The sequence below is a fragment of the Loxodonta africana genome, chromosome 13, assembly GCF_030014295.1.
Source record: "Loxodonta africana isolate mLoxAfr1 chromosome 13, mLoxAfr1.hap2, whole genome shotgun sequence".
In the NCBI taxonomy this organism is placed as follows: Eukaryota; Metazoa; Chordata; class Mammalia; order Proboscidea; family Elephantidae; genus Loxodonta; species Loxodonta africana.
The window spans coordinates 7,813,532-7,823,583 of NC_087354.1; the positions used below are offsets into that span (position 1 = coordinate 7,813,532).

A 10,052-nucleotide genomic window follows, 5' to 3' on the forward strand; every position below is an offset into this window, starting at 1 on the left:
ATGAGTTGGAATTGACTCAAGGGCAATGGGTATGGTTTTTGAGTTTTTTTTTGGGGGGGGTGGGGGCTATAATTGTTAGATTTGTTTCTGTCTTCCTGAAGGATAAACCCAAACACCCATTGCTGTTGAGTCAATTCAACTCATAGTGACCCTACAGGACAGAGTAGAACTGCCTCTTAGGATTTCCAAGGTGTAATCTTTACGGAAGCAGACATCTTTATCTTTCCCCTGAGCCGCTGGTGAGTTCGAAAGACTGACCTTTTGCTTAGCAGCCGAGCACTTAACCACTGCGCTACTAGGGCCCCTTTCCTCAAGGATAGAGGATATATTTTACCTATCTGTGAATTTCTCGGGCCTAAATCAGGTCATCATGAGTCAGAATGGACTTAGCAGGTGACTAAGGATAACAACAAAACATGGCCACAGTTTTCAAAATGTAAATGTGAATTGTTTATTTTTAAAGCATCATAAAATTACTTTTTCTTTCATTTTTAGTATCAAAGCCAGTAATCAGTACTTAAAATAAGAAGCAAATTATACTACCAAAAACCACATCTAATTCTATTCCTGTAATTGGCTGTGTGGGAATACCACTTTACCTACCATAATTTAGTTTCTCAATCTGTAGAAGACAGTAACTTCTAATGCCTTTCCTAACTCTAAAAAGGCATCTACCTACCACCATTTATAAATATTAATAGAAAAGTCATTTGGGACAGGGAATTTAAATTTGTCTTCTATGAGCTACTTCACACTGTGTTATTTCTACAAGTTAAATTTAAGAATTTAGTTTACTGCAGAAACTTGGCATGCTTTCGTGGGTTTGGAAGCCCTCTATTCTTATTCTAATCCAAGTAGGCCCTTTACGGAGGAGCCCTGGTGGTGCAGTGGTTAAAGAGCCCAGTTGCTAACCGAAAGGTAGGCAGTTTGAACCCACCAGCCACTCTATGTGAGCAAGGATGTGGCAGCTTCCATAAAGATTTACAGCCTTGGAAACCCTACGTGTCAGACCTACTCTGTCCTTTAGGGTTGCTATGAGTCGGAATTGACTCACTGGCTGTGGTTTAGGCACTTTATGACCATTGAAGTTAATAATCAAAATTATAATTTTTGAAAAACTGTTTAGTGTTCAAGAAGATTTTCACTCAATTTAAACAAAATATTAACATTGACTAACTCATCTTTGAGTAATAATTCCATTACAGGTAATGATCATAACAGTATTGTCTAGTTTACATCTTCCATAAAGATTACTTCAACCTAAATATCTAAGTTGCATAAATCTTTAAAAGATGATTAAACCTTTAATTTAATTAATTAAAAGTTAATTAGATGAACTGTATTAGAAGCTGTATTCGGCGACTTTGGGCACTCTGTGCCAGTAACTGTTCTAGGTGCTGGGACACAGCGATGATCAAAACTGATGAAGGTCCCTGTCCTCGTCGAATCTGCATTCTAACTGGAGGTGGGGGTCCTGGGGCGCGCATTTCCTATCTTGAGGGAGGTACCACCCTACACAGGAGGTGGGCGATACAAACAGCGGACGACAGATAAATTCTCCAACGCGTTACAGTGCGCACTCTGGGGGAAAAAGGAGCGCAGAGGGAGGCAGATCTGGACTGAGCCAGTGAGGGCACGATTCCAAGCAGGGTGCGATCCTGTCTTCCCGTAAGGGCTCACCCCCCGAGCGCAGGGAACCCCAGGGAACAGGACAGGCAGACCCGCTGTCCGGGGGCGCACGTCCTAGGACGCGGGCCGACCTCAGCGGCTCAGGCGCAGCTGCAGCGCGCGAACGTCACCGCGACAGGGGCACGGGGGCACCGGCGAGCCCCCCTCGAGGCCACCCCGCCACCCAGGCCCCACCGGCAGCGCCCGCCGAGCCCAGACCTCCCTCGGGCTGCACCCGGGGCTCCACCGCGCGGCGGGGACCACACCTGAAGTTGGACCAGGCGAAGTGCTGGGCGAGCTGGAAGTTGGGGTCCGCCTCGTCCTGGAGGCCTGTCACTTGCCGGACCAGCTCGCGCACTTGTAGCTCCTGCTGTCGCTCCAGGCGGCTCCAAGGCGGCCGAGGGCCGGCCATGCCCTCCCGCCGTCGGCGCCGGAGCCACAGGCTGGGTCTGACGAGGTTACAGTTCCTCTCGCGATAATTGGTGCGGACTCGGCCTCGGGCCTCCGCGAGATTCCGTCTCTCGCGAGAGTCAGCGCTCCCGCCACACGGGGCGCGCGGGGGTCAGAGGTTGTGCGCATGTCGGGGCATGGCTGCCGGATGGTCGGGGGCGGCGTGTGGGTTCCCAGTAGGAGCGCGTGGGTCGGGGGTAGTCGGGGGGCGCTGTGTGGGTTCCCAGCAGGAACGGGTGGGTCGGGGGCGGCGTGTGGGTTCCCAGTAGGAGCGCGTGGGTCGGGGCCGGGGTGCCAGGTGGTCGGGGGGCAACGTGTGGGTTCCCAGCAGGAGTGCGTGGGTCGGGGACGGCGTGTGGGTTCCCAGCAGGAGCGCGTGGGTCGGGGACGGCGTGTGGGTTCCCAGTAGGAGCGCGTGGGTCGGGGCCGGGGTCCCGGGTGGTCGGGGGCAACGTGTGGGTTCCCAAAAGGAGCGCGTGGGTCGGGGGTGGTCAGGGGGCGGCGTGTGGGTTCCCAGCAGGAGCGCGTGGGTCGGGGCCAGGGTTCCGGGTGGTCGGGGGCAGCGTGTGGGTTTCCAGGAGGAGCGCGTGGGTCGGGGGTGGTCGGGGGGCGGTGTGTGGGTTCCCAGTAGGAGCGCGTGGGTCGGGGCCAGGGTTCCGGGTGGTCGGGGGCAGCGTGTGGGTTTCCAGGAGGAGCGCGTGGGTCGGGGGTGGTCGGGGGGCGGTGTGTGGGTTCCCAGTAGGAGCGCGTGGGTCGGGGCCAGGGTGCGGGGTTGGTTGGGGGGCGGCGTGTGGGTTTCCAGCAGGAGCGCGTGGGTCGGGGCCAGGGTTCCGGGTGGTCGGGGGCAGCGTGTGGGTTTCCAGGAGGAGCGCGTGGGTCGGGGGTGGTCGGGGGGCGGTGTGTGGGTTCCCAGTGGGAGCGCGTGGGTCGGGGCCAGGGTGCGGGGTTGGTTGGGGGGCGGCGTGTGGGTTTCCAGTAGGAGCGCGTGGGTCGGGGCCAGGCTGCGGGGTGGTTGGGGGCAGCGTGTGGGTTTCCAGCAGGAGCGCGTGGGTCGGGCCAGGCTGCGAGGTGGTTGGGGGCAGCATGTGGGTTCCCAGTAGGAGCGCGTGTGTCGGGACCGGGCTGCCGGGTGGTCGGGGGACGGCGTGTGGGTTCCCAGTAGGAGCGCCTGGGTCGGCAGTGGTCGGGGGGCGGCGTGTGGGTTTTCCAGTAGGAGCGCATGGGTGAGTCTGAAAGTGTTGGGGGGGGGCAGTTTTACCCGAGGAGCCCCTGGGTGGTGCAAACGGTTAATGTGCTCAGCTGCGACCGAAAGGTTGCGGGATCAAGTCCCCCCAGAGGCGCCTCAGAAAAGCTTGGCAATCTGTTTTCGAAACCGCAGCCTTTGGAGACCCTGTGGGGCACAGTTACGGTCTGATGCAGGGGGGCGCAGTGAGTTAGCGTTGACCGCAGCCCTTGGAAACTCTGTGGGGTACTGCTGTGCTCTGATGCATGGGGGTGCGGTGAGTTAGAGTTGACCGCAGCCCTTGGAGACCCTGTGGGGTGCAGTTGTACTTTGATGCATGGGGGCGCGGTGAGTTACTGTTGACCGCAGCCCTTGGAGACCGTGTGGGTTACAGTTGTGCTCTGATGCATGGGGACGCGGTGAGTTAGAGTTGACCGCAGCCCTTGGAGACCCTGTGGGGCACAGTTGTGCTCTGATGCATGGGACTGCAGCCCTTGGAGACCCTGTGGGGTACAGCGGTGCTCTGATGCATGGGGGCGCGGTGAGTTAGCGTTGACCGCAGCCCTTGGAGACCGTGTGGGGTTCAGTTGTGCTCTGATGCCTGGGGGCGTGGTGAGTTAGCCTTGCCCGCAGCCCTTGGAGACCCTGTGGGGTACTGCTGTGCTCTGATGCATGGGGGTGCGGTGAGTTAGAGTTGACCGCAGCCCTTGGAGACCCTGTGGGGTACAGTTGTGCTCTGATGCATGGGGACGCGGTGAGTTAGCGTTGACCGCAGCCCTTGGAGACCCTGTGGGGTACAGTTGTGCTCTGATGCATGGGGGCGCGGTGAGTTAGAGTTGACCGCAGCCCTTGGAGACCCTGTGGGGCACAGTTGTGCTCTGATGCACGGGACCGCAGCCCTTGGAGACCCTGTGGGTACAGCGGTGCTCTGATGCATGGGGGCGCGGTGAGTTAGAGTTGACCGCAGCCCTTGGAGACCGTGTGGGGTACAGTTGTGCTCTGATGCGTGGGGGTGCGGTGAGTTAGCGTTGACCGCAGCCCTTGGAGACCCTGTGGGGTACAGCAGTGCTCTGATGCATGGGGGCGCAGTGAGTTAGGGTTGACCGCAGCCCTTGGAGCCCCTGTGGGGCACAGTTGTGCTCTGATGCAAGGGGGCGCCGTTAGTTAGGGCTCACCGGCGTCTGTTTTTTTGTCTTGGTGTAGCCTGAGGCAGAGGTCTTCTGAGTGCAGTAGAGAATCCTCCCTCCGTCACTGAGCCCCACAGCTGCCCGATGCACTTCAGCCCGCAAGAGAGAACCGTCCCTTCCTCAGCGGTAACGCGGCGCTGGCTTGTCTTCTGTCTGCCTAAAAAGGAATCTTTGACCTTTGCTGTTTAAAACAACGTACTGTATCTGCATGGGCGAGAATCAGACTTTGGAGGAGAGAAGGGGAGCGTTCCCGTGCTCTGCAGTCCCCACAGACCCAGGAAAATCCCTCATGTGCAGAGACAGAAATGCAGAATTCAGAACTTTCTTCTACAATAAGGAAAGCGGCCCGAGGGCCTGGGACCTTGCTCCACATGATGAGAGGTGGCCTCTCCGCCAGATTGTGAGTTTCCTGAGCCCCCGATCTCTTGTCTGACCCATACAAGTGCTCAGAGCCTCTAACTTTGTGACAACAGGAAAGCCCTGACAGGACAGCGGTTTGTGGGGTCGAGATAGATCTTTCAGCCCCAAGTGGCTCGTCGGGCCTCCTGCAGCAGCCTGAGAGCTCTTGATGGGAATTGCAGACCCTGCCGTGAAGGCTCCGCTCCCACTCACGCCAGATCTGAGGCCACCGGCTGCCCCATTTCTTCCCACGCCGGACCCATGGTGGTGTGTAATCTCGTGGTTAAGGGGCAGGCAAATGGGAGCCCCAGTCCTGGCTTCATGGCTGCAAGCGGCCTGCAAATTACTTCTCTTTCAGCCTCAAGTTCTTCCACAAAAAAAAAAAAGGCAGGGGCTGGGGAGGAGCGGTGGTAAAAACGGGACCTATTTTGCAGGGTTAATGTCTGTATAGTACTTAGCACCTGGCGCATGGTAGGTCCCCAAAGAGTTAGCTGTCACTAATCAGGTTAATTATGGTCCCTGGCTAACCTTTGTTGATGGTTTGATGATTGTGAGTAGCCAGTTCTCCAGTTCAGTGTGCTTATTTACACCTTCGTTTTCAGGTACCATGACCCTGTTTAACTCCCAGATATGAACTTGAACGATACCTCAAAGTTCCCCTCTATACAGGCCACACTACATAATCCACTTTACAGCAGGTGTTGGCAAAGCAGGTTTCATGGCACTCAGGCTGACTGCTGAAGTCTGCACTCATTTCAAAAGGCAACTGCTCTCACGGATTTATACCTCAGAGTGGCTAATGACTTTGTAAACGCTATCTGGCCAAAGGCAGAGTATCATCTGTGTTTTTATTTGTAATAATAAAAACTACGTTGAAACTAGTTGTCTTAACTTTTGCTCGTAATAAACCATCCCAAAACTTACTACATACACCTGTTTAGTTTTTTCTTTTAGGAATCTACTAGGTTTCCAAATGGTTTATTACAGTACATTATTGTGGTGATAGATAGCTGATACAGCACCTAAACACAGATTGCAGACATTCCCTAAGGTGGAGAAAATCACAGTAGAAACGATTCTGTGTAGGGGATTGATCCCTAGGCAATCTGTTCTACTCCAGTTTCAACTATGATCTGTACATTTATAACTCTCAAATCTGTATGTGATAAGTTTTCGTGTGAGAGACTGACTTGATTTGTAAACTTTCACTTAAAGCACAATAAAAATTAAAAAACAAATCTATGTGCAACTCACATTTTTCTTGGCAGTTCAAATCCATAATCTAATTGCTGACTGTACATCTCCAAAAATCAGTGTATATACACATATTTGTATATAAACAAAAAAAAACCCACTGCCGTCGAGTCGACTGACTCGGCGACCCTAGAGGACAGAGTAGAACTGCCCCATAGAGTTTCCAAGGAGCGCCTGGCGGATTTGAACTGCCGACCTCTTGGTTAGCAGCCGTAGCATTTAACCACTACACCACCAGGGTTTCCATATTTATATATCACTATGTAAAAAATACTATATGTGTAATAAATATATTTGTTTTATTCACTAGAATGTAAGCTCTGTGAGGGTCTTGCTCACAGCCCATTCGTAGAAATTAAAATAATACCTGGAATATAGCTAACCAGTTGCCATCAAGTTAGTTTTGACTCCTGGCAACTGCCTACGTGTCAGAGTAGAGCTGTGCCTTTTAGGGTTTTCAGTGCCTGAGTTTTCAGAAGTAGATCGCCAGGCCTTTCTGAGGCACCTCTGGGTGGACTCAAACCAACCTTTGGGTTTGCAGCCAAGTGGATTAACTGCACCACTTAGGGACTCTGGAACGTAGGTAGGACTTAATAATTGTGGAATGGCAATAAATGAATGTCTGCTTGGATGGCCCAAACAATTAATTTGCTTGCACCCCTGTCAATCTCTCCCCAGTTTCCTATCTTGAGGGATGTACCACCATACCCCATACCTTAGGCTGGGTTCTCTAGAAAAGCAAAATCAATAATGCATATAAATATATTTATAGAGAGAGATTTATATCAAGGAAATGGTTCACGTGGTTGTAGAGCATGCAACATCCCAAGTCCACGGGTCAGGAAGGAGGAATCTCCTGATTCACATAGCCACAGGGGCCAGTGAACCCAAGATCAGGAGGCCTGAGAGCAGGCTGCTGCTCACAGGCTGTGAAGATCGATGGATTCGAAGACTGGCAGGAAGACCGCAGGTAAGCAGCTAGCTCAAGTCACAAGAACCAGAGGTCAGACAAACAGGAGCCAGCTGCAGGATCCATAACGAGCAAAGCCTCCGGTAAGAAAAACAGGAAGAGCTAGGCAGCGGAGGGCAGAGAGTTGAGGCCTGAGGGGGGCGTTGAGCCTGCACAGGCTCTGCCCCCGGCAGTACTGACTCACAGCATATCCCATTATGGGGGTGATCGCATATCAAATCTCAACAGAGAAGTGATCACAACGTTAAATGACTGCCAAAACATTGAGAATCATGGCCGAGCCAAGGTGATACAAAATCTTAACCATCACACCTACATCCTCCCAGCCAGAAAACTGGACTCCTCTTCCTTCCCCCTTTTCCTCATTGCCTCTTTCCTCTCAGTAATAAATGATTTGATTTCTAAATCTCTGAGGTCCGCTCTCTCTTCCCCACTGCCTTAGTTCAGGCCTCCAAACTCCTGAGAGGTCTCCTTACTTGTGTCTCTGACCACAGTCCTTTATCACTCCTATTTATTCATGATCTCCCTAAAAGTTAAAGTTGGTGATGACACTCGCCATTGCCCACAGCAGGATTTCTCAACTTCAGCAATTAGTGGCATTTTGGGCCAGATAATTGTGGAGGGCTCTCATATGTTTAGCAGCATCCCTGGCCTGTACCTGCTAGATGCCAGTAGCAACTCCCCTGCCCCCAACCGTGGCAGCCCAAAATGTCTCCAGACATTGTCAGATGTCCTCCGAGGGGCAAATCACCCCTAGTTAAGAACCACTGGCAAAAAGGGTAAATTTCAAACTCCTCAGCAATAGTACTTCAGAATTTTCCTGACCTTGCCTTATCAGCTTCATCTCATCCCACATACTTATACACTGCAGAACGATGGATAGTCCCTTTTCATGGGTAAGAAGACACAACAGGGTAAAAACGGCAGTTCTCAGATTAATCCATGTGGTTTCACTCTGTGAAAACCAGGCCCTTGATGATCTAGTGCCCTGATACCTCTTGGCTTTATGTCCTACTACTTTTTCCCTTAGGCACTTGGAGAGCTTATGCAGGGAAATGAAAATGATTAAGTCCAATTTATTCACTTCTTTTTTCCATGCACTGTGCTTTGGATTTGATATAAAAAACTCGTTGCTAAACCTAAAGTCAGATAGAGTTTTTCTGTTTTCTTGCTAGAAGCTTGTCATGGATTGAATTGTGTCTCCCAAAAATATGTCAACTTGGCTAGGTCGTGATTCCCTTGTATGATTGTCTACCCTTTTATCTTCTGATGTGATTTATCTATGTGTTGTAAATCCTATCACTATGATGCAATAAGATGGATTAGCGGCAGTTATATTGATGAGGTCTACAAGATTAGGTAGTGTCTTAAGCAAGTCTCTTTTGAGATTTGAAAGAGAGAAGCAAGCAGAGAGACATGGGGACCTCATACCACCAAGCACCGGGAGCAGAGAGCGTCCTTTGGACCTGCGGTTCCTGAACAAAGAAGCTCCTGGTCCAGGGGAAGACTGATGGCAAGGACCTTCCTCCAGAGCTGATAAGAGAGAGAGTGTTCCCCTCAAACTGATACCCTGAATTTGGACTCGTAGCCTACTACGCTGTGAGAGAATAAATTTCTCTTTGTTAAAGCCATTCACGTGGTATTTCTGTTACAGCAGCACTGGATAACTAAGACAAAGCTTTATAGACTTACATTTTACTTCTATGTCTATAATTCATTTTGAATTAATTTTTGTATAATGTGTGATGTATGCATTCATTTTTTTGCATATGATGTCCTATTGTTCTAGCCCCATTTGTTGAAAAGACTATCATCTCTCCATTGGATTGCCTTTATGTATTTGCAGAAAACCAATTAGCTACATTTATATGGGTCTATTTCTAGGCTCTCTATTCTGTCCTACTGTTCATCCTTTTATCAATACCATATTCTTGATTACTGTAGCTTTATAGTAAGTTTTTAAGTTGAATAGTGTGATGTTTAAGGTTGTGTGTCAACTTGGCTGGGCCATGATTCTCAATGGTTTGGCAGTTATGATGTAGTTTGGCAGCATTTTAATGATGTAATTACCACCGTAATGAGATCTGGTATAATGTAATCACCTCCATGATGAGATTTGCTATGAGCAGCCAATCAGTTGAAAGGGAGTTTCCTTGGGAGTGTGGCCTGCATCCAATATATATGGACTTTCTGGCAAAGCTCACTGGCTTTTGCTCACTCTGGATCCTGCAGCTGGCTCCTGTTATCTGACCGCTGATTTTTTGGACTTGAGCTAGCAGCTTACCTGCCATCTTACCTGCCGATCTTGAGATTTGTTGGCCTCTGCAGCCTGTGAGCCAGAGACCTGCTGTCTGACCTAGAAATCTTGTGTTCACTAGCACCTGCAGCTGCCTGAGTCAGGGGAAGCCCCAACCTGACCCATGGCTTGGGACTTTCCAGCCTCTACGACCATGGAAGCTATGTTCTTGATATAAATTTCTCTATATGTGCGCTTCACTGGTTTTGCTTCTCTAGAGAAGCCGGCCTAAGACAAACAGTGGGAGTTCTGCAAGTTTCTTTTTCTTTTCCAGAATTGTTTTGTCTCTACCAGTTCTGCTGCCGCTCCAAATCTTGTTGATATCCGCAGAAAACTTGCTAAAATTTTGATGGCAGTTGCACTGAATCTATAGATCAAATTGGAGAGAACTGACATAACACTATTGAGTCTTCTAAACCATGAGCAAAGTATATCTCTTGATTTATTTAGATCTTTTTTGATATATATAGTATTTTGTAGTTTTCAACAAACAAATCCTGCACGTATTTGTTATACCCAAGAATTTCATTTTTTGGTGTCCCTGGATGGTACAGATGGCTAACGTGCTTGGCTACTAAGTGGAAGGTTGGAGGTTTGAGTCCACCC

The 10,052-nt window shown here is 50.4% G+C and overlaps 1 protein-coding gene and 1 long non-coding RNA gene across 5 annotated transcripts in view; one reads left to right on the top strand and one right to left on the bottom strand.

Moving 5' to 3' along the window:
* Positions 1 to 2,120, bottom strand: part of TUBGCP5 (tubulin gamma complex component 5) — an 85,144-nt gene extending 83,024 nt beyond the window's left edge. For all 4 annotated transcript variants that reach the window (XR_010323741.1, XM_064296213.1, XM_064296215.1 and 1 more), the window contains exon 1: positions 1,935 to 2,120. Coding sequence is in view for 3 of the 4 variants with exons in the window: in XM_064296213.1 (XP_064152283.1) it covers positions 1,935 to 2,080 (146 nt within the window). In the remaining variant the exon portion in view is untranslated. The remainder of the gene's footprint in view (positions 1 to 1,934) is intronic.
* A 111-nt stretch (positions 2,121 to 2,231) lies between these two features.
* Positions 2,232 to 4,725, top strand: LOC111747953 (uncharacterized). The gene is made up of 2 exons (XR_010323742.1): positions 2,232 to 2,283; positions 4,544 to 4,725. It is a non-coding gene; the product is annotated as an uncharacterized LOC111747953 (long non-coding RNA).
* The last annotated feature ends 5,327 nt before the right edge of the window (positions 4,726 to 10,052 follow it).